Source organism: Gossypium raimondii, chromosome 13, assembly GCF_025698545.1.
Source record: "Gossypium raimondii isolate GPD5lz chromosome 13, ASM2569854v1, whole genome shotgun sequence".
Taxonomy (NCBI): domain Eukaryota; kingdom Viridiplantae; phylum Streptophyta; class Magnoliopsida; order Malvales; family Malvaceae; genus Gossypium; species Gossypium raimondii.
The window spans coordinates 53,945,748-53,973,457 of record NC_068577.1 but is presented as its reverse complement, the minus strand read 5'-3'; the positions used below and the strand labels follow the sequence as shown (position 1 = coordinate 53,973,457).

At 33.9% G+C, this 27,710-nt stretch overlaps 6 protein-coding genes across 9 annotated transcripts; 3 read left to right on the top strand and 3 right to left on the bottom strand.

The window, feature by feature from the left end:
- Positions 1-598, top strand: LOC105782216 (UPF0057 membrane protein At4g30660). Its single transcript, XM_012606791.2, has 2 exons — positions 1-210; positions 294-598. The coding sequence occupies exons 1-2, from the start codon at positions 121-123 to the stop codon at positions 432-434; spliced, it is 231 nt and encodes a 76-aa protein (XP_012462245.1). The 5' UTR covers positions 1-120; the 3' UTR covers positions 435-598.
- Positions 599-1,204: 606 nt separating this feature from the next.
- On the bottom strand, positions 1,205-2,005 carry LOC105782215 (uncharacterized). The gene is made up of 2 exons (XM_012606790.2): positions 1,785-2,005; positions 1,205-1,543 (listed from the first exon to the last, which is right to left on the bottom strand). Exons 1-2 carry the CDS (start codon positions 1,954-1,956, stop codon positions 1,323-1,325), a joined length of 393 nt encoding a protein of 130 aa, XP_012462244.1. The 5' UTR covers positions 1,957-2,005; the 3' UTR covers positions 1,205-1,322.
- Positions 2,006-6,394: 4,389 nt separating this feature from the next.
- Positions 6,395-7,526, top strand: LOC105782214 (EG45-like domain containing protein). Its single transcript, XM_012606788.2, has 3 exons — positions 6,395-6,564; positions 6,987-7,263; positions 7,355-7,526. Exons 1-3 carry the CDS (start codon positions 6,411-6,413, stop codon positions 7,359-7,361), a joined length of 438 nt encoding a protein of 145 aa, XP_012462242.1. The 5' UTR covers positions 6,395-6,410; the 3' UTR covers positions 7,362-7,526.
- Positions 7,527-14,371: 6,845 nt separating this feature from the next.
- LOC105782413 (protein NRT1/ PTR FAMILY 6.2) lies at positions 14,372-17,072 on the top strand. Its single transcript, XM_012607136.2, has 6 exons — positions 14,372-14,580; positions 14,683-14,785; positions 14,965-15,182; positions 15,272-15,819; positions 15,926-16,263; positions 16,354-17,072. The coding sequence occupies exons 1-6, from the start codon at positions 14,578-14,580 to the stop codon at positions 16,881-16,883; spliced, it is 1,740 nt and encodes a 579-aa protein (XP_012462590.1). The 5' UTR covers positions 14,372-14,577; the 3' UTR covers positions 16,884-17,072.
- A 1,170-nt stretch (positions 17,073-18,242) lies between these two features.
- Positions 18,243-19,935, bottom strand: LOC105782414 (probable sugar phosphate/phosphate translocator At5g25400). The gene has a single exon (XM_012607137.2). It carries the CDS (start codon positions 19,770-19,772, stop codon positions 18,741-18,743), a length of 1,032 nt encoding a protein of 343 aa, XP_012462591.2. The 5' UTR covers positions 19,773-19,935; the 3' UTR covers positions 18,243-18,740.
- Positions 19,936-21,064: 1,129 nt separating this feature from the next.
- Positions 21,065-25,970, bottom strand: LOC105782415 (DEAD-box ATP-dependent RNA helicase 15). Of its 4 annotated transcripts, XR_008192713.1 has the most exons (14): positions 25,805-25,970; positions 25,573-25,701; positions 25,201-25,301; positions 24,652-24,824; positions 24,298-24,529; positions 24,086-24,204; positions 23,484-23,540; positions 23,219-23,403; positions 22,719-22,863; positions 22,556-22,639; positions 22,413-22,476; positions 21,996-22,224; positions 21,684-21,787; positions 21,065-21,511 (listed from the first exon to the last, which is right to left on the bottom strand). XR_008192713.1 is itself a non-coding variant. In XM_012607138.2 (12 exons), exons 2-12 carry the CDS (start codon positions 25,686-25,688, stop codon positions 22,214-22,216), a joined length of 1,287 nt encoding a protein of 428 aa, XP_012462592.1. In that variant the 5' UTR covers positions 25,689-25,701; positions 25,805-25,970; the 3' UTR covers positions 21,857-22,213. The 4 variants fall into 4 exon arrangements, 1 of the variants encoding a protein (XP_012462592.1); XR_008192714.1 differs by lacking the exon at positions 21,684-21,787; XR_008192712.1 differs by lacking the exon at positions 21,065-21,511 and having other exon boundaries at positions 21,647-21,787.
- Positions 25,971-27,710: the final 1,740 nt, after the last annotated feature.

Genomic DNA, 27,710 nt, shown 5'->3' with positions numbered 1-27,710 from the left:
TTCATCTCCATAAACTGACATCCAATCTCAAAAAAACTCTTGGGAGCAAAAAGGTTCTTTGTTTTCTGTGATTTGTTTAATTTAATCACTTTAGTTTAATCTTGAAAACACCCACCAGACATGCCTTCACGTTGCGAAATTTGCTGCGAACTGTTGATCGCCATTTTGCTCCCTCCTTTAGGAGTTTGCTTAAGGCACGGTTGTTGCACTGTAAGTCATTAAACTATATTTGTTGGATTCAAAATAAAATCTGGGTTTTGATGTTGTTTTGTTTTTTTGGTGGGGGTTTGCAGGCAGAGCTCTGCATTTGTCTAGTGTTAACGATACTGGGATATATACCAGGGATAATCTATGCTCTTTACGCCATTGTTTATGTGGATCGGGATGAGTACTTCGACGAGTACCGGCGTCCACTTTATTATTCCAATGCTTAGCTATCACCCCAACAACCCTTCTTCAATTATCTCTCTCTTTTTTGTTCTTTGTTGGATTTTAAAAGTGCTTGTTTTTAATTTAACTTCACTTTTGCTGGTTTTGCTTTAATCATGTGTGTGTGTGAAATGATGTATAATAGCAACATGTGACTGTTTTTCCTTCGATTTTGAGTTTAAGCCTCGGGATGAGATAAAAACAGAGATATCAGTGAAATCATTTATTGTTGATTCAAACTAAACTATAGTTATGACTTATGAGGTTTCAATTTGTAGCTGACATTTTGAACATGATATAGATATTATTGATGTGCAGGAAGAAGAGAGAATGTGGGAGAGGCGAGGGTAAGGTTAAAAAGAGGATTGAGGTTCACACTAATATTGCAGAGAGTCTCTGACGAGTAGGAGTTATAAACACATATATTAGTATATACCTAAACCTTTTTTTATACAATGCCTAGAACTACCAATAATTATTTCTTAAGTTTTAAATAAGAGAATAATATGTTTCAACGCACTCAAATCCATATTCTCTTATATTGACAATATCAATGTCAACTGACTAGGACTCAAGTTTCATGATAGTGAGCCAATAGACTTCACGTGTAGCGCATGAAGTCAAGTCAGGAAGGATCTTAACTTATAGCTAAGTAGTAAGTCATGGTGAGATGATGAGGTCTCCAATAGGGTGAGGTGGAGCCTGGTCAGTTCCGGTAGGAATGTATATAACAGATATATATATATATATATATATACACTTTAAACACCACCAGTAATATTTTAATATTATATTTTTCCTCATTGAGCAATATATATGAATAACTTGAACATAAGCAAGATACAAACCCAATGCTTGGAAGCATTATCCTTCAATAAAAACCAAAGCTGGAATCAAAAGAAGAAGATAGTGGCGAGGTGGAAGCCAATTAGCATAAGTGGTGAGGATTTGAGAAGTAAAGAGTTGGCTCCACTCTTTCTGGCACGAGGCCGAAGAAGGTCCCCGCCGCCGTAGGTTCCCTTCCCTTTTCTGTTTTCTTCACCTGCATTCTCCCTTGTGTTAATTTCTTCATTATGTAATGTCTTCAACATTCTTCCATGCCTTTTAAATACATCTGCATTTAAAAAAAATTCATAATCAATACTATTTTATATTATTATGACTGGAATATCATTTATTTGGAGTCAACCAAACCCTTAATGGGTCGATACTATTTTCAAATCGAGTTGAAATTTTGTCATCCAACTTTTTCAAGAGCTCAAACCTAAGACAAGATGTGCAAAGCAATAATGCCTCGTTGGATTGGCTCGATAGGGTTGACTCAAATATATGAATGTGAGATATGGATAACGTACTTTTGTTGAGTTGTTTTTCCTCCATCAATGGGTTGACATAATGATGACCTGAAACTTTTGATGATGAGATGAACGGCACAGCTTCACTTGAGGAGTGTACGAGAGAATTGTTAGAACAAATGACGACGACGACGAAGAAGAAGAGCAGCCATTTAACAACTCTTCTCTTCATGTTTTAGAATCTAATATCTCAAGTCCTTGGTGGCTCTTGCAAATTTTAATTTTTAGCCACTTGTTTCTTATTTTGCTTTGGACTGATTATTTATAGGCATTCATAAAGGAAAAATTAAATAATTTTTTTTTCTGATTAAAAGTCAAAAGAGATTATTCTCTTTGTTTTCATTAAATCAAGGAACAATATATATACCTCAAGAAACTTTTAAATTCACACAAATGGAGATGGTATAATTCTATGGTTGGAAACCCAAATCTCACAAGTTGATTTAAATGATTCCATGAGAAGTAATTTGCAAAATTGTACTATCTATATCATTACCAATAAAATTTAAAAAATGTAAAATTATTGTTTTTAAAAGTGATAAATATTATTACGAGGATGTTTTAATTTTTTTATATAAAAAAGTCAATCTAAAAGACTAGTATATATATGAGAAATTATTTTTTGGACTCTTTCCACCACATTATTCTGCTCCCTTTCAATTATTTAATGACGTTTTACTAATTTTTTCCATATCATTGACACATAATTTTGAGTTTTTTTTTACTAGAACCTTGAAACATGAACCCAAGTTATGGGTTTAAAGTTTGGGATCGAGGTTTAGGGTTTGAGTTTGGAGTTTGAGTTCAAGGTTTAGGGTTTCAAGTTTAAGGTTCGGGGTTTGAAGTTCAAGGTTCAGGGCAAAAAAAATTACCAAAATTATGTGTCGATTACATGACAGAAAATGTTGAAATGCCATTAAATAATTAGAAAGGGACCATGAATAATGTGATAGAAAGAGCCCACAAAATAATTTCTCATATATATTCATACAGACAAAATCTAGTGTAACACAAAATAAAGCTTATTAAATTGATAAATATTTTTATTAATGTTAACCATATTTATGATTTATTTTATATTAAAATAGAATCATTCAATGAATGAACCAAAATTTTTGAAAAATAAAGAAGAGATATCAATTTGTTTTCTCAATAAAAAAATAGCAGCAAATGTTGAAAAGCAGAAATATGAATTTGAGCTCTGAATGCTTCAAATAAAAGCTTGCTTGAGAATTTTGAAAATTTCTCCTCTGTTTGTTTTTGTCCATTAAATATTAAGCAAGGCTTAAAGAGGATTTCATTTCAGTCCTTTCCAAATAAAAATGAAAGAATAAAGGAAACTTTATTTATTTTCATCTCAAAGCATCTAATAAATCCACTTTAATAATTAAAAAACTATTTTTTTGTATTTTTCTGTTAAAAAATATCCATTAAAAATACTCATGATTTCTTAATGTCATTTGTAAAATCGAAATAGTCTATCGTTAATGTAGCAAATAGTATCTTTATTTGATTTATTATTATTTAATTAGCGAAAGATCTAAGCGAATCAGATGCTTATCTAATTGCTTTGTCACTCTGGGAAAGAGTTTTTCACTTTTTCAATTAATCTGGACCAGAATAAATCTACTAAGCTAGTCACGGGTGTTCCAAAATAAGACTAATGTTTTTTAAGTTGGAATTAGTGTTATATACAGCGGCTCATGGGTCGGGCCAAATTTAACTAAATATTTAGGTCCATTTATTAGGCCTGGCCTCGGCCCGAAAAATAGGCCTAAAAGTTTGCCCAAACTTGACCTGAATAAAAATGATAAAATTTTAAAAAATATGTAGACTTAAATAGCACTACGATAAATACAACTTAACAAGTAAATGCCTCTAAAATAATAACAAAATTAACAATAAAATAAGTTTTATACAATATCCAAACAATAACAATAAAATAGTAGGAACATAATAGTAAAATAGTAGCAAAATAGGGAGAAAACAACAAGAAAATAACATTTAAAAAAAGAGCAGATTTTTTTTGCCTTTTAGTGAATTCGGGCCTGGCCCAGGCCCGGGCTAAAAATACCTTACTTGAGGCCTGGCCCGTTTTTTAAACGGGCCTTATTTTTTTGTCCAATCTCATTTTTCGGGCCTATATTTTTGCCCAAACCCTCCCACATTTCGGGCCAAGCCGAGTGACCCGACTCATGATCAGGGCTAGTGTTATACGAACAATTAATTAATAAACACTTTTACAACACTTTTGAAAAACACTCTTCAATCGTAACAGCAACGGAGAATTAGGACTTAATTGATTAGAGATATTGTCTACAGTGACTTTTAGTAAGAAGACTAATTGATGAACATAAATTTTTTTGTTGAAATAGATTTTGGAATTTTAACTCAACTTGATGCTTATTGGCATTGGGTGAGGATTCTGAAGTCTAAGTGTACGAAATGAAGATCGCCAATTGTCTATTTTGAGACAGAATTCTCTTTCAAAAGTATGGATTGGCTTTACCACGACACAATTGTTAGTCTATAGGAGACGCAAGTGAGTTAGATTGTAGGAGGACCCTTGGATACTGAAATTGGGGCTTTTGCATGATCATGATGTGGACGATACTCGAGTGTGTGATGTGATTGATGAATGATGATAACGGTTGCCTTTTCGCACATTGCTGTGGATTGTGTTGCAAGAGTGACTTCTTACCAATTTCGAACGGTGTTGCCGTTTATGTGGAGCTGCCATGGAGACTAACTTGCTTCCTCTTTTGGAATGTGTTTGTGTAAGGTCATCTCTAGTTCACTTTGCAAATTGGTTGATAAGAGAACAATGAAAATGAATTCAATCTAAACATTGCATCAGGAACCAATTTTTTCCATCACTTGTTGGAGAGTTTGGAAGCAACGTAACTTGATGCTATTCCATCCAACAAGACAGCTGGCGTGCCGATGCTATGTTGAGAGATTGTTGGGAGCCGGCATGCATGTAGCGGTCCTGGTATTCAATACAAATTAGAATGTTTCGGTACTAGTTGGTTGGGGTATTTCGGCCCTTGGATGGGTGAAAATGAAAACTAATGGCAGGATTGGCATGGCTACCGGCTATTTTAAGATACTTACGACTAGTTTATCATTGAGATTGAAAAGTACGGTAATAAGAAGTAAAAAAAAGTTAATTTTATTGAAAGTACTCTTTCAAAAATTAAAAATTAAAATTTTTGATCTTTTAACTTGGGTTAAAATCTAAATTTAAAAGGAAGTTCGTTATTATTTACTTTATTAACAAATAACATTAAAACAAAGTTCACACGATTTAATTTATGAATAGCATTAAAAATTAGAAAGACCTAATTATAATTAACAATCACGCAAGTGGGATTCATTAATTCATACCGAATTACGTACTTACATTGTATGAATTGCATATCTAGTTGATTGGCTATGGTCGGAACTTCGGCACTGCCTCAGTCATACAAGCAGAATTGAAAACCATATCAGTCCTACGAAATGAAAGAGCTAGAAAGCGACTAGCATAGAAAATAAATAATTTGGCGGCGGCCTAGCTTAGCTTAGCTAATAGCCAGTAACAAATTAAATTACATATTAATCTTTGGTTTCTTATCTTAGACTTAGTGGCTGAATACTTATCTCATTACCCATCGATTGGAACCCATCATCAAACTTTAAAATGTGTTTATCTGTTGATTATATTTTTATATTTTTCAGTAGTTTATTTAGAGTTAATTAAATTTAGTATTGTGATTTGTCTCTCAATTTCAGGGAAGCAAAAATACTTCGAGGACCCCCATCCACCATCCATGAAATTTAAACCCCTACCTTAAACAAGTTTCATGCATCATCCGAATCCAAATAATTTTATTTTATATGATCAAGTTTACATTCGCCATGCGCAAATAAAATCCATCATGTAATTGGATTAGGTTCATGGCTAGCTTTTGCTTATATAAATTTTATGTGCATACTCGTGCTTTATTTTATATTTAAAGACAAGGTGGTGACAGAAAAACATAGGAGATAAAGGCGAATGTAGAGTTAAAAAGGTTATAATTAAAATGGTCAAAAATATTTAAGTTATTATCACACGTTGTCTGTTTTTCTTAGGTGTCTATCTACATAAAATATATAATACGCACTCATCATCATCGTCACCATCATAGATTATATATAATATATCTATGTATCCTCTGGTTTATCACATTGTGACCCCAAAACCAGCATTTGAAACTCTTGAAAGAAAGAAACATCCAATATCATTTATATATATATATATTCTCAAATAACCTATAATTTCAGTAGTAAAATAATGAAAACCAGTTTTAGCAGCCATAAGCTTCCGAAACCTATACCCTACCACTCCAGGATGCTCATCACCTCACCACCATGCATAATAGAAAAATTAATGGAAAACCAGCAATGCAAGTATGCTCGTGCAACCCAATACCTTCTGTTAATCTGTATATATATATATATATATCAGTGTGTGACAGCCGCCCCACGACCACCCACATTAAAAAAAAAAAAAAAAGAGAGTCAAATGGGATAAACTCAAGCATGCTGCTTCGATCTAAAGTATAAATAGGGTTGGAACAGGGAAGTTCATCACAAGAAGACATGATAAAGGTGGGGAAACCAAAAGGACAGCAAGTTATGAGGACAAGAGCAATGTCGGCAACATTTTTGGTAATGTATTGCGTACTACTATTTGATGTAGTCGGTGTCTTAGGAGATGTCGGGACGGCAGCCTCCTATGATCCTCCTTACTTGCGTAAGTATAAACCCTTTCCCTTGCATAAGTAACGGTTTTATTCTTTCTATTTTAATTTTCACATAAACGATAACTATTAAATACATTAAATTTAATTATGTTATTTCTTAATTTTTATGTCCCAAACTTATTACTACACCCGTAATTTTATATAAAATTATTATTTTTACATAATACTAATAAAAATGTCACATTATTTTAATTAATAAAGTTAATGGTGATGAAATTAAAATTTAAAATTTTAAAAAGTACAGTTACTAAAATACATTTACTAAAATTATATTGTTGTTCTTTGGGTTTGTGATGCGTGAGTTCTCTTATCGGAATTTGGGTAGAATTAAAAACAAACAAAGTCAACTCTTAAATGATATTCATAATCATCTATTTATATGAACTGATTTGTAAAGAATTGAATAATGAAGCGACAAGATGCGGTGGATACAGCGAAGACCAATTCCCTCCGGGAGACTTGTTTGCTGCAGTGAGTGATGGGTTATGGGATAATGGAGCATCATGTGGGAGGAAATATAGGGTAAGGTGCATCAGTGGCCCAAAGAGGCCGTGCAAGGTTAGATCCATAGTCGTGCAGGTAGTGGATCTTTGCTCACATGACCCTTGCCCCGCCACTTTGCAGTTGTCTAACAAAGCCTTTACTGCCATCTCTAAGATTGATGCCAAAGTTAATGTTGAATATGCACAGTAATCATCTTTCACAATATTTTTATTAATTTCATTTATATAACACATCGGAAATTAGTATATTAAGCCCTTTTTTTTTAAGTCTTTGCAGGATATGAAGGAGTTTCGTGTATATATTTCGAGTTTTCGAAGAGTATCTTCCTTAGTATCCTTAGCAGCCATTAACATAGAACTGTTGAGAGTTCATGATAGTGTAATATTACTTGAATAAAGTGAACTATTATATATATGTTTTTTTTTTATACAAAGCTTATTTTTACTCATATCCCTTTATTCAACTTTAAATTATCCTTAAAACGGAAGAAAGGATGCATTTAAGCATGTTCGAACTCACATTTTCTTAATCATTGTAATAACAACAATACCGACTGAATATGGGATTATTCTAAATTTATTTTAACACATAAGTAAAACATAAAGAAATGGTTCTCACATGAAGAAAATGGAAACCTTTATCTAAGTTTAACTACTCTATCAATAGCACATTATGAAACATCTATGGACAGATATATTAATGAAACGGTTAAATTTTGCGAGTTGATATATAAATAGATATACGAATAGCTGTAATCAGGGCAACTAACTAGTGAAGAACAGCAGCACCAAAAGTTTGGTTATGTAGTTCGATTTCCTTCTACGTATGCGAGATTTTACTAAGAGAGGTAATCCACTATATCTTCAAACACGTACACGTGATGATTCAAATTCCATCACTCACCATTTAGCAACCTCACACTCAAACAAAGATCTGGATTACTCTCCACTATGTTTTTCCCTTAAAAACTCAAATGTAAAATCAAGTTTCTCACTTGTGTTTTATTTACAGAATGCACTTTTGAACAAGTTCCTTATTGAACAAAATATAAGTACTGACTGTCATACTTTCTAACTAAACAAGCCTAAGATATATAGTAGTTTAAGGCTTGCTAAGATACATATTAATTAACAATCAATTTCCATCCCCTAAAGTAGCCATATAAAAGGGTCTTCAATTAGATTCATAAAGGCTAAAATAAAGACTGAAGTCTTCAAGATATCCAAAAGTCAGTATGATACGATCTTCACATTCAAGAGAACTTGAATTGTATCGAAAGACTTGTTTCGATCATTGTTGATTTGATTCTACATATTTAAGCATCATAGATTGGCCAAAGACACTTTTCAGAGCTCATCCATTCAAAGCCCAACACATTTATGCTCAAAAGATTGCCAACTTAAATAATGCAAGTTATGGTTTGGGACTAGCTACAGCTCAAGTTGCAATTGTCTTTGTAGTGGGAACCATAACTACTACAACAATCTCTTCCGATAGTTGAACAAGACTTTCATATAAAAAAGTGAGAATCCAATTTCACTAACTAAACCTTTGATCTACCCAAATCTTATCAAATCAATTAGCTTAATATAAAAATACAAAAGATTGAAAAAACTCTTCATGAAGTGAGCTTATATCTTTTTGTGATTTCATATCTCATACATAAGATATGTAGATCATATAAGGATCCGTAGTGAGCTTATATCTTTTGTGATTTCATATCTCATATATAAGATATGTAAATCATATAAGGATCTGTGAAAAGTAACATAGCTTGATTCAATCTCTTTTCAATTATAACCTTATAATTGACTACACAAAATCCTCAAAAAGATGTAAGCATATTAGTCAGGTATTTCTTTATATACATTCAACTCATTTAATCAAATGAGAAAGCTGTCCCACCATTGAAACTATGAACATCAAAATTCAAAAGTAAAATGGGGCACCAATTCATGCCTTGAATAGAAAATTTGCAACCGGGCACGTAATTATGAAAGGGAAGAATAATGAACAGTCGATTAAATGAGTAAGGGTGGGTTTGGATGAACGATTGGGTGCGGTGTGGTGCGTTTAGCTTACTTTTTGTCTCACGCTACAGTATCATTACAGTATCTAATCTCACCACCACCGCTATTTTTACACTAACCGCAAGTAAACACACCGCCCATCTAAACTCACCCTAAGTAAGAGAAACCAAATTTGCATCCTCAGTCAAATGATGGAAAAGAAAATAGATTTCGATATTGTATTTAGTTTTATAAATTTGAGTTTTATAGAATTTTAAGATTTTGAATTCGAGTAAGTATTAATTTTACTTTATATTTATTTTAATTATTGAATTAACTATTCGATTTAGTGTTTTTAATGATTAATTCTATCAAAACAGTATAATAAGTTAAAGAATCACAATTTTATTATGGAGGTGTTCATAAGTCAGGTCTAAGTATGATATTAACATACTTTATGTTTATCCAAGCCCGACCTGACTCGAAATCTGGGCCTAACATTTTATCCAAACCCGTCCATATTTGCAAAAGACTAACCCAATCGCGTCCACCCATATTATTTTTAATTTTTTAAAAAATATTTATATTTTTTTATTTAAATATTTAATAATGTTATACATTTTTTATTTATTGAAAATTTTATAGTCATCTTAACATTTTTTTTAATGTTTACATTAAAGCAGTATTATATATTTAGTATACCTTTATTTTTTTAATGTGTTCTAAACTATATAATATATAAAAATAACATAATATAAAGTATTATAAACTTAAAACAGATCGGGCCGGGCCAAGCTCGAGCCTTGAATGTTCAAGCCCAAGCTCAACCCATATTTTAAATGGGCCTAATATTTTTACCCAAACCCTCTTGAATTTTGAGGTGAGTCTTCGGACCTGGACAAATAACCCGGCCCATAAACAGATCTATTATGTCGTATCCTAAATATATTTATTTGGCATACATTTATCCATTTATTAGTATTTAATAATTTTTGTGGATTTTTTGAGCAGGTTTAAACAAAGTGATAGTGTGAGACACATGGAATACATACAATATAATACCTAAACCCATAATGTATGTATATTGTATGAATTATTGAAGGCCAAAATCCATAGTGCATATTGATACATAAGTATCTAAGTGAGTGGTTAACAAGCCTGGCCCAATCTATAGTAACATGACATTGACTGATGAAAACTAAAGAATGCTAAAAAGTTGTCTGATTTTGCAATTAGTTGAACTAAAATCCTGAATTTTCAGACCAAGCACTAGACATTGCATGTGAAATCATAGAGGGGGGGTTGGTTGATAAGCTAAGCTGGAAAGTTTTGCCCATCACTACCCAATCTTCTTCACTTCATTAGAACCTGTAAAAGCATGTGACTTCAAATACCTTCCATTTACCTCATGCAGAGACTCCCATGGAAAAAGGGTCCTAATTGAGTCCAGGCCCCTTCAAAAAATAGAATGTTAGATGTCAAATTTACCCCAAAAACTACAAATAATCATGTCACTTATAATCCATATCTTAAAGTATAATGCTATGTTCGGTCGGAGTATTATTTTTTACGCATCTTTTAGTAAATAAGTTAGCAATAAACTAATTCAATAGGTAATATTTAGTCACTCTCATTCCTTATTTTTAGTAAAGAGAATAAAAAATTCGTTCATTTCAAAGAAGTCTTATTTTTACAAACTATACAAATTTGTTATATTATTTTAAATAATATTAATTTAAATATATAAATTAATTGTTCTAAATATATGTATTCTTCATTCTCATTAATCATACATTTTCAACTTCGTCTCTCAATAAAAACATTAAAACTCGTAGCATTTCCCACAAATATTATGACTTTTGCAAGTGAATCATTATTTTAAATAATTTTATTATAAATTTTGATTATATCTATTTTTTATACAATATCTAAAATTATTCATAGTCCCTCCCAACTCATAAATAGAAAGATAATACGCATCAACACACTCGAATCAATATTTTTTATATTAGCAATAATACTCATCCAAATGAATTATTAATAAAGGTAAAACTCTAATTTATATTTATAAGATTTATTATTTCAACCACAATAAATTTTAACCATTAAAAGGTCTTATATAATAAAAATATTTAGTTAATTAATAATTTTTATAAATACACGTGTCCGGCATAAATGTCCATGATCATCATTACTTTCACGTGGGAATGCTTACAATAAGATGGGACATTCAAACAGTTTAGGCAATTGAGGCCACATGTCTGAACATCCCACAAATACCGCTAAGAGGCTATTTCAAAAAGACGAGCAGGAGTGAATTCAGAGTTTTTTTTTGAATTAAGAATTAAATTATTTAAATTATTATAAATTACAAAAAATCTAAATAAAAAAATTTTATTTTAGAGGGGATCAGATCCCCTGGAAGCCCCTAGATCCGTCCCTACTTCCAATGATACTCTCTTTTTTGGGTCAAAGACTGTTAGTTACAAAAATAAGATAAAATTGTGAGATTTTCATGTCAAAATCAGGACTCTTCTCTTATCTGTTTCTTCACTTCAATTTTCTTTAAGAATTTGGTCCAAAAATTTTGCCAAAATTTAAATTTTTTACATACATTTAAGAATTAGAAGAGGGATTTATCGATATTGTATAAAAATTAAAGTAGTTTTACATATTTTTGTAATTATTTATATAATTCACATTTAATGATCCAACCATTATATTTTATGACTTTTTCATATAGATAATGCATGTCAAATTTGATGTAAATTTAAATTTTCTAACCATTTGTTTTAGATATGATAAATATATTGGATTGGCTCGAAAATTTACACGCATGACGAGTACAATTATATTGATAAATTCAACAGGTTGAATCATTAAAATATTAATCAAGTAAGTAGGTACGGAAGTGTGTAAAACTATTTCAATTTTTACATTTAATTTTTACACTGTGTAAGTGGATCCCTCCCTATTTTAATTTAAGCATATTCTTTTCCATCAATTATATATCATATCATATAAAAGGACTTTTTACCAAACTAACCCAAAAAAAATTAAATATCTACAAAAATGACTCAACTTCAAAAACAATTACGGGAATGACCTAAAATGAATAGTGTAAGGCGGTGTCGGCACCCCTATGATCAGCACCCAAATCAGTCAGACACAAATTATTACCTAATGATTATTGGGGGTTATAGATTTAAATCTGAAAATAATTTTAATATAATAGACTGAATAAAAATACTAGAGTTAGACCCCTCAAGGTATTTGTGAAGTATGCTTCGCATTTCAGAATAAACAGTGTGTGACGTCACAACTAGGAGGGGCTCTTCATCCCGTCGAGCGGCCAATGTCACGACGAGAAAACAAGCTTCAATCCTAACGACGCGACCATACTTCGTCACAACGAGAAGAAAGCCACATCACGACATAGTGACGTGTTCTTCAATTTTCTCAGCTTTACTTCTTTCAGTTACACACTGTTTTAGTTTCTCACTTAAACTCTGATTAGTGTAGATTATTTTAATATTATTTGACCTACGAATTTAGCCTATAAATAGGCCTTTTACAACCCTAGAAAGAATAACTCGTTTAAGTTTTGAGGGTTATTATTTTAGATTTTGGGGTTTAGTTTTTATCTCTATTTTTGTACACTTCACTTTTGCCGATTTAGTGAAATTATCTTTATTTGTAAGAAATTTTCTAGGTAAAATTCATGTATCCAATCTTTTCAATTTCTTCATTATTTTACTTAATCATTGATTATTATCCACTAAACTTTGAAGTGATTAAGAGAATGAATTGATTAAGCAAAATCATGTGGAGGTTAATGATCCCACATCACCTCACTCGAAACCGTTAATTTCTTGCCGACTCTTCACATGAATTTCACATTTCAAATAAACTCTTCCCATTTTTCACTATGGAATTTCCCCTTCTCACCTTTCTCAATCATTACAACTGTTTTTCCTTTGGATTCTTTCGACTACATTACCGCCACTTTTCATGTGGAAATTTCCAATTAAGTAGATTATTCCGCATTTAAATCATTTAAAAAGTACAATTATCAAACAAGTGGAATTTTATTATCAATTAAAAAAAAGTAACTAAAATTAAGGGCGAAATCAGAATTTTTTTTAAGCGAAATTAATTTGTATATTTTTACGATAGTAAAAATATAATTTTATTATGTTAAAAACTTCATTCATTTGTACTGTTAAAAAATTGACATAACTGATGGAATAATCAAACAATGTCATATGCGCGTGCCACGTGTACCTCATGCTAACTTACAAAAACCAATTTTTAATAGCAAAAATGGATGAAATTTTTAATCTGAATGATCAATTTGCTCTTTATTCTAATGTACAACGACTATTTTACCTATTTTTTGAACAGAGGAAGTAAAATGCAATACGACTCTTAGTACAGGGTCCTCCATTGTAAATTTACCATGGGAATATCTATATGTTGAAGACAAGACAGATTGATGTAAGCAACAACATTTTTACCTTTAGAAGGACATTTGTCTTCGCTAAAAAGCAAAAGGTGTTTCGTATTTGCATTTCAGATCATAATCTCAATGCTCCATTTTCATATATTTGTTTGTCCTTGCCATGAAATCAGTGAAAAAAAGCTATGGCTATGCTGTAAGTGGAAGCGAATAAGGTCCCCTAAATGATTTTTGCTTGCAATATCATCCATCCATCTAGTTCATGTCGTATCATAAAGCTTTGGTTCACATATTTATTCAATGATTTAACCTTTTTAATCCCATTAATCATCATTAAATCATTGATTAAATGACCCTAAATCAATTTCTCTTTGCAACATTATCATATATTATTCTATGAATTTTCCTTGTTGCTGCAATCTGTAAGATCTAAATCATTGTGTTATTAATATTATTATATTCAATCCGAACATGCTAAAATAGATCATGAATATAAGTGAAATAAAATAATACAAGCTTGCAGACAATGACAAAGAAAATGGCAGCTTTTGCTTGTGGGTTTGCAAAAGCTTTTTGCATTCATGGTTCACAGGCAAACTCAATCAACGCTATCATGATTCAATTTTAGCCAACAAGGAAATATTAATTAGTTTTTTTTTAATACAGCTATATCATCCAATGTCAATCCACCACCTGTAATTTTCTATGTTTATAGATTATATTCCATGTAAAGAAAAGTTGGGAGCATATTTATTGTATATATATGTATGTGTGTACATATTATATATATATACTGCTAGCTAGGAATTAATGTAATATATATTGTGGGATAAAGGATAATAGAAACAAAGACGTTTCATAAATGGTGGAGGTCGTTGTAAGGGATTGTAGTGAGTGGTGCCTTGCTTGTTTAAATAGAGCTTGGCTACTCATCTTCTTTAACAGCTTATAGTTGTTCCCTTCATATTGTAGAGAGCGGAGGCTTCTTTGCTTGCCACCTCTCTTTTATCTCTTCAAACACTTCTAAAATCATGGTTAGTGTCTTTTGCTGCTTTCAGTTTTGCTTTATCTTGCCTAATAAAAAATGGGGTTTATACCATTAGAAATGTTGTTTTAACTGTGAGTCTCTGTTGCAGGATGAGAAGATGAGTTTGACTGTTGCTGATGCAGTGGACTACAAGGGTCACCCTGCTGACAAGTCTAGAACTGGTGGCTGGGTACCTGCTGCTCTCAGCTTAGGTACACCAAAAAAATGATATTTTCATTCTTTTTTACAACCAAATAATGCTCATGTTTGTGTTATGGATCTTGATTTATGCAAATATTGCATGGTATGGTCATGATATAGAGCTAATGACTGAATTCCAGGACCTGCCCTTAGTTTTGTTGTAGATAAACAGTTTGAAGTTGTTTTTCAGGCATTGAAATATGTGAGAGGCTGTCAACAATGGGAATAGCAGTGAACCTTGTGACTTACCTGGGTGGAACCATGCACCTTCCAAGTGCTACTTCTGCAAATGTTGTGACAGACTTCATGGGGACATCATTTCTACTATGTTTACTGGGCGGCTTCCTAGCCGATTCATACTTGGGCAGATACCGAACGATCGCAATATTCGCCATGGTTCAGATGCTTGTAAGTTGAGAAAGTCGCTCGATTTTCATCTTATGTAGCTATTTTTAACTGAAACAGTTTCTATATGCCTAATAATACTTGTGAATCAGGGAACTTGCCTGTTAGCAGTATCGACGAAACTCCCACAACTGCGGCCACCTCCTTGCAAGTATACCAACGTAACACAATGCGAACAAGCTAACAGCTTTCAGATGGGAATTCTTTATCTTTCATTATATCTAATAGCATTAGGGACCGGTGGCCTGAAATCAAGTGTTTCAGGATTTGGAACCGACCAGTTTGATGAGAAAAATGAAAAGGAGAAAGCCCAGATGGCTTATTTTTTCAACAGGTTTTTCTTTGTCATCAGCACAGGGACTTTGATGGCAGTCACAGTGCTTGTTTACATCCAAGATGAAGTTGGTCGAAGTTGGGGTTATGGAATCTGTTCCGCTTCAATGTTCATTGCACTCATGATATTCTTTTCGGGAACGAAACGATACCGATACAAGAAATGTTCGGGAAGCCCCATTGTACATATTTGCCAAGTTGTTTCTGCTGCATCTGGGAAAAAGACGGCTAAACTCCCTTCTGATATTTCCTTGTTGTATGAAGATCTCCCTGAGGCATCACGAATCCATCACACGGATCAGTTTCGGTATGCGATCTGCGATACCAAAATATGTCAACTATTTTACCGCATCAATCAGTTCAATGTCATATCAGCTCTTAACTGCTACCATTTGTTGTTTTTGATTCTTTAGCTTCCTGGACAAGGCATCTGTTGTGACAGAAGATGATTACAGACAAGGTTCCTTCATGATGAACCCTTGGAAGCTTTGTCCAGTTACAAGGGTAGAGGAGGTAAAGAAGATGATCAGGCTACTCCCGATTTGGGCAACAACGATTATATTTTGGACAACATATGCACAGATGATCACTTTCTCGGTGGAACAAGCAACCACCATGGAGAGAACCATAGGACATTTCCAAATTCCAGCTGGTTCACTTACTGTCTTTTTTGTGGGAGCCATATTGATCAGTTTAGCTGTTTATGATCGTTTTATTATTCCACTTTGTAAAAAATGGAGAGGTGAACCAGGTAAGATGAATATCATGTCAGCATCATTTGTCGAAACAACAAATGATTCACATTACTCGAGTAATGTTTTTGATCATTTTCTGTCTACAGGGTTTACAAATCTGCAACTGATAGGCATAGGTCTGTTCCTGTCAGCCATGGGAATGGCAGCTGCAGCAGTGGTAGAGGTGAAACGGCTATCGGTGGCAAAGAAATACAATGAAACAACCACACTACCAATAACCGTTTTCTACCTGATTCCGCAATTCTTCTTGGTGGGTGCAGGAGAAGGATTTATATACACTGGTCAACTGGATTTCTTCATCACTCAATCCCCAAAAGGAATGAAAACAATGAGCACTGGCCTCTTCCTCACCACTCTTTCACTCGGTTTCTTCTTTAGTAGCTTGCTAGTTTCCATTGTGAAGGCCACAACCGGAAGTAGCGACAAACAAGGATGGTTGGGAGAACACATAAACAAAGGAAGATTAGATTGTTTCTATGGGCTCCTAGCTGCATTAAGCTTCTTTAACTTTGGATTATTCCTCCTTTCTGCAGCATGGTTCAGGAAGAAAACAGTTAAACAAGCTCCCGAAACGGAGATCATTGTTAAAGAATCAACGATCGAGGAGAAATGCTAGTTTTCCGTACTGAATGTTACTTGAAATCTTCTTTAATAACCAAATTATTACTATATATATATATATATATATAGCTAGCAAAGTTTCTGCAATATGGGAACTTTAAGCTCTTGTCTGTAACATGGTTTTCCTTTTGGCTTAAGATGCAAGAAATAAAACATTTCCACTGCAATTTGTCATTTTCTGACATATTCATAACTTGTTTCAACCCACATCTTAATAAGTTCCATTGATTGCACTAAGAGTAACACAAATCCCTTGGATCTCCTGTTCCTTTTTTAAGTGTCTCTGTCATGTTTTGATTCTCCATCATTTGGAAAATGAAGCAAGTGAAGAACATTTTTGTTTAACTTGGATCTATGGGCATGTATGATTCCTAGTTTCTACAACTGGCTAAATGGTTCTCCTTCAGCAATAGCAAAGTTTATGCTACATCAGTCTTTTAAAGTGGTAAATGCATCACCACCAGGTCAAATCATTATAAAAGTTGGAATAGAACAAATAACTAGTTTGGGATAAATTCTGATATAGAAAGCTCACTTTAACTATCATATCAAAATACGATACGGACATAAAATAACACGCTTAATACGCGTATTTTATTTGTATTTATCATTGATAAAAATGAAGATGAAGACAAAAAAATTAGACATGAAATGTCTAATCTTATCCAACTTAGGAATATTGGACTGGTAGTCCCAACATCAGGGGAAGTAGGGAACACTTTTTTCGGTATCCAATGCCTTCTTCTTCTTTTTTTCCTTAAATTTGAGATGGATTTCCACTTTCCACAATGACAAGATCAAGCATTTTCTAAGTGCACAAGCTTTACAGAGGTGAGAAAAGATTATATTTTATATATATTATATATATACACATGTATAGATTATCCCACCAACCACATGCAAATAGATTCCCTCAATAAACAAAATGGGAAAAATCAATAAGGCAACCTGGAAAGCTACCTGAAGGAGAAAAAGTCTTCTATAATAGGAATATAATGCCAATTTCTCAGCAGGGAAGATCTCATCAATCCGAATATAAAAGCCTATAGTTATATATATATATATATATATATATCCCGAATCCAAATGCTATTTTGCCCATGATTTTCAACACAATAGCTTTATATCATGTTTGATTTTCATTCTATTTGAAACTGTTAACTCATATCTAGGATCAAATTCTAGGAAGAAATCTGTCTTACTCGAATTCTTGGACTCAAGTGTGAGTGTTTAATACGAGAATATGTACAACATGGGTATGTTCGAGTTTTTCGTGTATTTCAAGGGTAAATATTCCATGCCTATGTCTGGACATGGCATCACATTACTATAAAAGCAAAACAAAGAAACCAGATGAGAAGAAAGAAACATATATCAATAAATAAGAATAAAAACTCCAACAATGGAAGGAGTACTTACAGAAACATTTTGTCAACATCTGAAAGCAGAAAAGACAAAAATAAATAAATAAATAAACAAATAAATAAAAACAAAATACAGGGAGTTTGAGATTCTTCTTCCTCTCCTAACATATATTAATGGATGTAATAAGCAACAGATGTGAATCTCAACCCCTTGATAGTTTATATTACTAAAGAAAATTGCCATAATAACTAGCTTATGGAAACGGAGACCTAAGAGCAGCATACCCCATAACTCAAATGCAGCCAAAAGAGCAAAAGAAATCTTTATCCTGTCCTTTTTGCCCATTAAAAAAACACCCTTTTGATTATCATCCATCCACACCTCTCTATCTCCCTTTAGTCCTTATTTTGAAACCTCACTTCCCATATTTCATATCCTAAAAAAATCAACTGCCCCATTTGTTTCTAAATTATGGGATTGTTTAGTTTCACTTAACAGATCCCTCACCTTGCCTTTCCTCAATCAACCTCTCACCTTCCTCATCAGCCTGTCCAACTTTCTTCTCTGCTTCTTTAGCCTTCAAAGCCTGTAACTTGGCATGGTTATAGTAAGCAACACCCAAAAATGCAACCCCATAACCAAATAAGTTGATGGGTGTGACGGTATCCTTAATGACCGACCATGAGAATGCAATTAATAACCAGTCCTTAACAACCCCAGCTACATTCATGGTCAAAGCAGATGTTTTTCCAACGAGAAGGAAAACAGCTAGATTCAGAGCAAAAGCGCAGAAAGAATTGGTTCCGAAAATGACGAAATCGAAATCGAAGCTCGACGTGTCTTTCAAAACTGGGTACTCAACAAAAATCCATGGCACCAACAAGAAAACCAAACAGCATGGGGCAACGTAATACAGAGAAGTAATGGGATTCAAGGTGATCCCTTTAGAAGTAAGCAAGATTTGGATCATAACCAACCTGGTAGCCTCGAAAGCAACGGCTCCCAACTGCAACATCACACCCCATGAATCAAATCTAGCTTCCCCATAAGCAGCAATGGCGACCCCGAAAGAGATGGAAATCATGTTAACCATGGTATCAGTCTTAAAGGTCTCTTTTTTAAAGAGAACCCCCATAGAATAAACAGCCACCGGCATAAGGGCCTTGAGCATTTGAATGAAGGAAACAGACAAGTATATGTAAGCGGAATTGGAAAGCCAGAGGCTGAGAGAATAAAGAGCACCAATGGGAACAACGGAGGATAGGTAAAGCTCACGAGACATGGAAACAGGCTCGACAAATTTGAAGACTTTGATGAGGAGAAAAGCGAGGGTGGCACAAAAGGACATGTGGATCATGGTGAGGGAGATTGGGAAAGGCCAATTGTAAAGCTTCTTATCGAGGATGTATTTATTGTAAACGATGACGGTGAAGCTGAGGAATATCCAAATGCAGACGTAGGTGTAAGAGAGGATGATGTTCTTGATGACATTGTCGCTCAAAGAACCACCTTTGCCCATTGTTCTGTTGTGCTGTTGTTTCTTTCTGGTTTTTTGGAAGATCGAGAGATAAGGGAAATGGTGAATGAAGAGGAAGAAGAGGAGGAAGGGGTCAGAGCGGATTGTGGGGAAGTAGGGAAGTGAGCAATGAAATGAAAATATAGAATTGGTTTTTGTGAATGTATGGCGAAAACATATTAGATCATATGGGTACCTTTCGCTTGGTTTTGTTGTTTTTTTGTGGTGGATTGAATAGACCATTTCTTCTTGGGCCTTTTCCATGTTTATTTCCTTAAAAAATTATTACTTACAATGCAAGAAAGCCCAAATCAATGGATAAACAGTTAGTTGCTCAACTCTATTTCAATCATTCTAATTTCTTTTTGATAGTCATTGTTGTTAGAAATTTTGATTAAAATAGTCACTCAATCCTTATCTCATGTCAACATTCTTTTTCACCTAACATTCTGTTGTAAAAAATACAAAATGAAAATTTGTTCTTTTAATCCCTTTAAAAATCACAAAATTTTATCTTTTTATCCAAATTCATAACCAATGAACCATCGGCTTCCAGGTCATCGTCCACCACTTCCTCTACCACCTACTTAAACATTTTGACCCGAACATCGACATCAATGCTCTTCTCTTATTGGGTTGTGGGTTGCGTCTCGTGGTGATTGTGTCACATTAGAGCTTAAAAAGTAATGATCGGAAAACTCACACCCATTGAAGTACCCAATGTAGTGCTTCTATCATGGAAAAACGAACCTATCAACTCCATTCTCACACAAAAAAGAATTTGCACGAACAAAGGATTAAACTGAAAAACAAAAATCAAACACAGGGATATTTAAGAAATTTACCTCAGTGTCAAGATCGATCAAAGAAGGAAATGGAGGAAATAATGGGGGAAGACAACGGAAGCATATCAAAGGCTAGATCTGACATTTTTTTATGTTATTTAATGATTTTTTTATAGACATTTAAAAGATTAACTTAAAATTTGTATTTTTTTAAATGAGATAAAAGAAAAAATTTCATTTTGTAATTTTTTTCAACAAAATGTCGTGTATATTAGGTAAAAATACTGACATGACAAGTCCAATCAACAACATGTTAATAAGATAACAGTTGGGTGACCATTACTTGATTTTAGTGTGACTAACGATGTAGTTCACCCATTTATAAAAACATATAAAACTACCCATCTATCTGGCTCAATATTTAATTAGATTATTACGGATGTACGTAAAAAGTTATGTAAAAATATACATATTAAAAGTTTACGTAAGAATAAAATAGAACTGACAGAATGATAAAAGCTGTAATTTTTAAAAAAATTAAAGTGCCATGTTCAAAGATTAAACAATCAAAGATTTAAAGACGGGTAGATACTTTCTTCACCTTTGTTATACCACCAAACATATGCTTCAAGCCCAAAAGAATCGGTGGCTTAAAAGATCCAAAATCTACAGACATCAAGTTGGTGCATACCCAATGTAGACTGTAAGACGTAATTAACAAAGGCTAAGAGCACGTCTTAGCCGATCACATGCGATCAATTGCCTTTGGTTCATGCAATTAACGCCGCTAAGAAACTGAGAGGTTTCAAGATAAAGCATCTTCACAGATCATATGGGTGGCATTGCCTTCATAGGATGCTTGTATTCATTTACACAATGTCTACAGAAATGGCTTGTAGTGTGGAGCTCAACTCTATAGTTAATGGTTGAATCTCTCACTCTCTGGTCCAACAAAACCTTCCAGAAAATCAATGTTACCTTAAAACCCAATCCAAATTATTCCGACCTAAAATCACTCAATTGATAAATCTAATAAACAATCCAAGCTTAATCATTTAAATAAATTTAATATAAAAATAATATGAATCATAATTGACAAACAATTATTTTAACCATCTTTTTATTTTACCGGGAAAATAATTAATACACAAATCAGTCGCTGTCCATGCAAATGATGGCCTTCATCATTAGCACAACTTCAATGAACCCCTGGGTAAGTTACACCACAGACCGCTACATACAACATGATAAGGAAATGCGTGAAGAAGCAACCACAACACACAATGAAATATAAACCTTAAATGAGTAAAAATCATGGCTCAAATATTTGACCAAAAATCAGATTTAAGAGGTCATGCTCCAAATTCAACATAAAAGATAATATAACATGCAACTCTAAAGAATTGTGAAAAAACAAATGTCCTTAAAAGGGAAGTTTTACCTATTGATATAGCTAAATCCTCAATTGAGTTTTTATAAACCTACAATACTCTTTTAAGCAGCAGTTCAAAACCACGTGATACTGCATCTGCCGCTCCCTCCCAAGCAACTGATTTAAAAAGCGTTACACATTAGTTTACAAACAGATACACATCCGCAACCACACTAACCGATTCATGATTTGGGGCCCGAGACTGGTATTGTTCAATGAACCTTCATTTATGATGGCACTACATAAACAAATTGTTCAGCATTAGAAATTTTTTATTAAGGCTGGTGGCAATGAGTACAACAAAACACACAATTGTCAACAAAAGGTGATTTCAAGCATTCTAATCATGCATTTAAATCATTTACAAGAAATAAATGTTTTACTACTTATATCAAAAGCAGGTGGAAGGCATAAAAAGGAACATACTGTACGTAGATGTATCAATCTGCTCAGGAAGCTCCTTTATATCAACCTCAAACCTCTCTTGGACCTGCAGCAGATTTGAGTAAAATTGGTCAGAGGATGACAAATAATGGGACAAAACAATGTTTGGAAGTTCAGACCCAAACCTGATTGAGCACATCAGAATCTGAAGCGGATGAAACAAATGTAATTGCAAGACCCTTGGTGCCAAACCGACCAGCTCTACCAACCTACCACCAATGAACAAAGAAACATCAGTCAGCACGTGCAGAAAAAAGAAGACTGGAATGCAATTGAAACAAACCCTACCCTGTGCAGGTATGTATCAGCAGAATCAGGCATGTCATAGTTGATGACGATGTTAACTCGTTCAATGTCGATTCCCCTTCCAACCAAATCGGTTGCCACAAGAATTCTTTTATGCCCCTCCTTGAAACCCTTGTAGCGAGTTAACCTATATATCATCAATTAGAATTACAACCAAGGGTAAGGTTATATACTTCTTTATCAACCAAATATGATTGGAAAAGCCAAACCAAACATCATATTTATTCAAGGAACATTAAGAAAACAGGAAATAATGTAAATAAAATATTCCACAGTTCTGATCTACAGCATCCACCATAGCAGAATACACAAATTCAACAGCTGAACCACCAATACATTAAGAAAACTTGATGCATAAAAGACTGCCCTGAAAACCTTAAACAGGGTTCGTTATACAAGAAAAGGCCCTTAAGTCACCTGTTTTACAAGAATATAAAGTACACAAGTCAAGGTAGCAAGATTGATGCATGATATGTACAAACCTTTCTTCCTGAGACATGCCAGAGTGGATGCATATGGAAGGAAAATTGCACTCCACAAGTAACTTGTTCAACTCAGCTGCTCGGCTCACACTTTTGACAAAGATAACAACTTGATTGAAGTCCAACGCATCAAGGAGGTCATTCAACTTGCGGTTTTTCTCCAGTTCACTCAATTTGATGTAGTGCTGTGATAGAAATCATTTTGGTAATTAGATTAAAACAAACAAATGAGGGGGTGTAAATAAGCCAGCTTAGTGGAACATACCTGCACAAGACCATGAAGGGTCAACTTGGCCTCGTCGTCAACGTAAATTTCCATAGGCTGAAAGGAAGAAACGTCACAGTAAATCATATTAGGTAGCTTCTTCAAGCAAATGGAATCTAGTGCGAAATGAATCTTGGATGCAGATCGCTTGAATTGAGATTCCAGTCCATTTGCCTTGCCTCCTCGCAGATTGTTACTTAGTCACAACAAGTGCTATTCTCCCTCAAAAACAAAGATTCTATTACATTATTACACTGCCCCCCAAGCAAGGAAATTCGCAATCCTCCTTTACTACCCAAGTCTTACTCTAAAGGCCCAAACCTATAGCATAAATAGAAAACAACTAAAAATTTAAGCCAAGGCAACAACCAGCTCACACAAATACACTACACCACTATGAAAACCTAAAGACTGAAAGCCTAGGACTTCAATCTGCAAAACCCATAAATGACTAGCTGAAGCCACTGCATCTGAGCAAAACCAATGGCAAGTATGCAGTGATGGAGCCGCCAGATGTAAAATTTTAAGAACTCTCTGAGAAAGCTGCGTATAAATTAAAAAGATACTTCTAAATTCAAGTAGTATTGGCCATGGGACATTACATCTTGCATGAATTTCTTGCAAACAGGGCGTATTTCTTTGCTGAGTGTGGCTGAAAACATCATAACTTGCTTATCATGAGGGGTCATCTTGAAAATCTCCTGCACGTCTCTCCTCATGTCTGCAGAAGGTAAGCAGAATAAATACCAGAGGCAATAACAAAAACTTAAAAACTTATATACACTTATCCAGCTTCAAGTGAGGGAAGCCATACCAAGTGATTCCAGCATCTTGTCACATTCATCGAGAATGAAATGCCTCACATTCTTCAAAGAAAGGTCCTTGTCTCTGGTCAGAGCCAAAATTCTTCCAGGGGTCCCAACAACAATGTGAGGGCATTCATTTTTCAGCAAATCTTTGTGAACTTTGATGTTGACACCACCATAGAAGACAGCAACCTTGATATCAGGCAGATAAGTACTGAACCTCTCGAACTCATGACAAATCTAGAGGTTAAAGAGATGACTAAAATGAGATGAAATATATCATTTATGATATAGCTTCAAGAATAAAAAAGGATAATTTTATGGCCAGAAAGCTTCCATAAAAATGTAGAACAAGTTCTTACCTGGTAAGCTAACTCCCTTGTATGGCATAAAACGAGGGCAATAACTTGCCCAGGACTTGGTTCAATTTGCTGTAATGAAGATAGAACAAAAACTGCAGTCTTCCCCATTCCTGATTTAGCTTGGCAAATAACATCCATACCCAGTATAGCTTGGGGAATACATTCATGTTGCACTGCCGAAGAACCAAATCAAATTGTATTCTAAGGAATCCGAGGTAAGTAAATATAATCCCAGTGGTCCTTTTAATTGAAACTTTATGATAGTGGTATTTTACCTGTACAAACAATGCATCAAACAAAAATTTTAGACTGAACAAAAGAAAAGCCCCCCCCCCCCCATTAAACATACAAAAAGGAAGAGCATGCGCAAAAATTGAACATTTTTGCATACAAGTCCCAAGCATGGAGAATCATAACATAACTTCATAAACTCTAATGAACAAGCCATATATGAAATTTAACTTAAATTTGTGGCTTTCAGGGATAGAACTGTATATATTTATGTAATATGTGTGTGAGAGAGAGAAATGAAAAGAGTAAGAAATTTGCCTTCGGAAGGGTGCTCGAATCCAGAATCGACAATGGCCCGAAGAAGCTCTGGTTTCAAAAGGAAGTCTCTGAATCCAGAACTGTGAATCCCAACATAGCCCCTGCAAAGACAAATAAAAAGACAAAATTAGACTTGCTTTCAGAAAGACAAAATTGTATCAAAATTATTCGCAAAGAATTATTTAGCACCATATACAAAAGAAAATTTAAATCATTTCTGGCAAAATTATTCCTATTTATCCAGTGTCCCCCCCCCCCCTTTTCTCCTACCAGAGGACAATCAATACTATTTCATAAACTAAGAAATATCTTAATTTTTTAAAAAAAAAAACTAAATTGAATAGATAAAAATATAAAAAAAGTCAAGCTCACTTCTTGCCGGCCTCGCCATTGACTTTAGCAGTGACAGAGTCAGGGGCTTTCTCTTCTTCTTCATCGTAATCGAGGAGATCTTCCTCGTAGACATCGTTGTCTCTTGTTTCTCCCATTTGTCTACAAACTCTACATCAAGCAGAAAATATTAGGGTTTTAAATAGGATAGCAACTCGAAACAATTAGGGTTTTAGGGTTTTCAAAAAAAAACAGAGAGATTTGGGAGGTTTACTTTAGGGAGAGAATTGAAGTTCTAGAGCTGGGATCTGAGAGTGCGTCTGCAAATGAAAAGGTTAGATCTTAATATGCAAAAATAAATTTGAAAATTTTTAAACAAAGAGCTTCGAAGAGAGGGAGATATAGAGGCTGCGAGCTCGACGACTGATCTCTTTTATAAACAGCGAAAAGTTTTTGTTCCCGAAAATGCCATAGCTTATCTAATAATTTTACCATTTTCAGCCACTATGCGTAACCCAATTTTGGCCCAAAAGTTTATTTCACCGGGGGAACAATTTATTTTAGAGTAAATTTTACTAATAGTCACTCAACTTTAAGGTAGTTGACAAATCAGTCACCTTAATTTCATTTCAGTCACTCAACTTTATAAAAATAATAAAATAGTCATTTTAACCGTTTTCTGTTACAGACGTAACGGCAAAGTGACATGGCAGATGACGGATTACTTGGTGGCATTAACCGTCCAACCAACCTGTGAGCACCATTTTTAACAATCTCTTTAGCACCAATTTAAGGTTTATGCAGTAGAAGAAGAAGAGAAAAAATGGAGATGCCTCTAGTTTTCAAATCAATCCCATATTGCATCACTGCAAGTGAGTTTTCCAAACTCCAAAGATAACGAATTGTCATCCCTATCCCCCCACGTTTATCCTCCATTCTAAAATCAACTTTCTCTCATCTAATTTTTGAAGACTCAGTCTTTGGTCTGTGTTAGTTCAACTCCGCATTCCATTTGACTCCTCTTGAACTCAAATTCATTGTGTTGCTTTATTATCATTTCTCACCCCAAACCTTTTCTCACTTATTATGTCAATTTTATTTTCAATCATTATCTATATCAATTAAAAATATAAAAAAACATCAGCTTTTTGGGCTTTAAAGAACAGCGGTTCGGTACAAGTTAAGGTTAAGCTAGCCATTATTTCTCTTGGAGAAAAGGTTGCAGATTCCTTGTTGTCAAGTAGCTTACCTACTATTGAAAATGTAAGGTCCTTCAAACTTTCAATTCCAGCTAGCGATATTAGCTTATCTCAAGCTCAAAGGGACTTGGATGCTTGCCGGGAGAGTATTGTATAGCAGCCAAAACCCGGAACTAAGTCTTTAACATCCAAGTCGTTATCAATTGTAGCTAAACATTCCAAGGTGGTTCCAGTAACTAAATTGGATGAAAGCCTGCCATCTACCTTTGTATCCTCTATCCAAGCTGCAACATCTGAGGAGTCTATGCTAGTTATTGCCAGTAAAGAAGCCAGGAATAAAAGTTTGGTTAAGTCCATCTCCACAAAAGATCATTAGAAGAAAACGAGCAATAAGGGACTTATTCAACCTGCAAATCAAGTTTTTTTTTCTTGTTTTTCTTACAGTTGTTTTTTAACCACATGTATGTTTTGTTTGCATGTATTTATCTGCTCTTTCACAAACTAGTGGAGATAAGCTCTAAGTTATTCAATGGTACTTGGATGTTGTCCAACATGGCTTTCTCTTACAAAAACAACTCCAGGTTCAATGGTCTGTTTTTTGCAATGGAGATAAGCTCCTTCCATCTTCTTCTTCTTCTTCTTCTTCTTCTTCTTCTTCTTCTTCTTCTTCTTCTTCTTCTTCTTCTTCTTCTTCTTCTTCTCTATTTCTCTTATTTTTCTTTTTACCCTTAACCGATTACCTTCTCTTTTCTTTTTGACCTTTGACTACTTGTCCAACATGGCAAGTTAACTGGCCACATCAGCGGTTCTATTAAGATAGTAACGAAAAAGGTTAATAAGTGACTGATTTGTCACTTTTTGATAACGTTAGTGACTGTTTTGTTATTTTTCTAAAATTAAGTGACTGAAGTGAAATCAAGGTGACTGAGTTGTCAACTACTCCAAATTAAGTGATTGTTGGTGTAATTTACCCTTTTATTT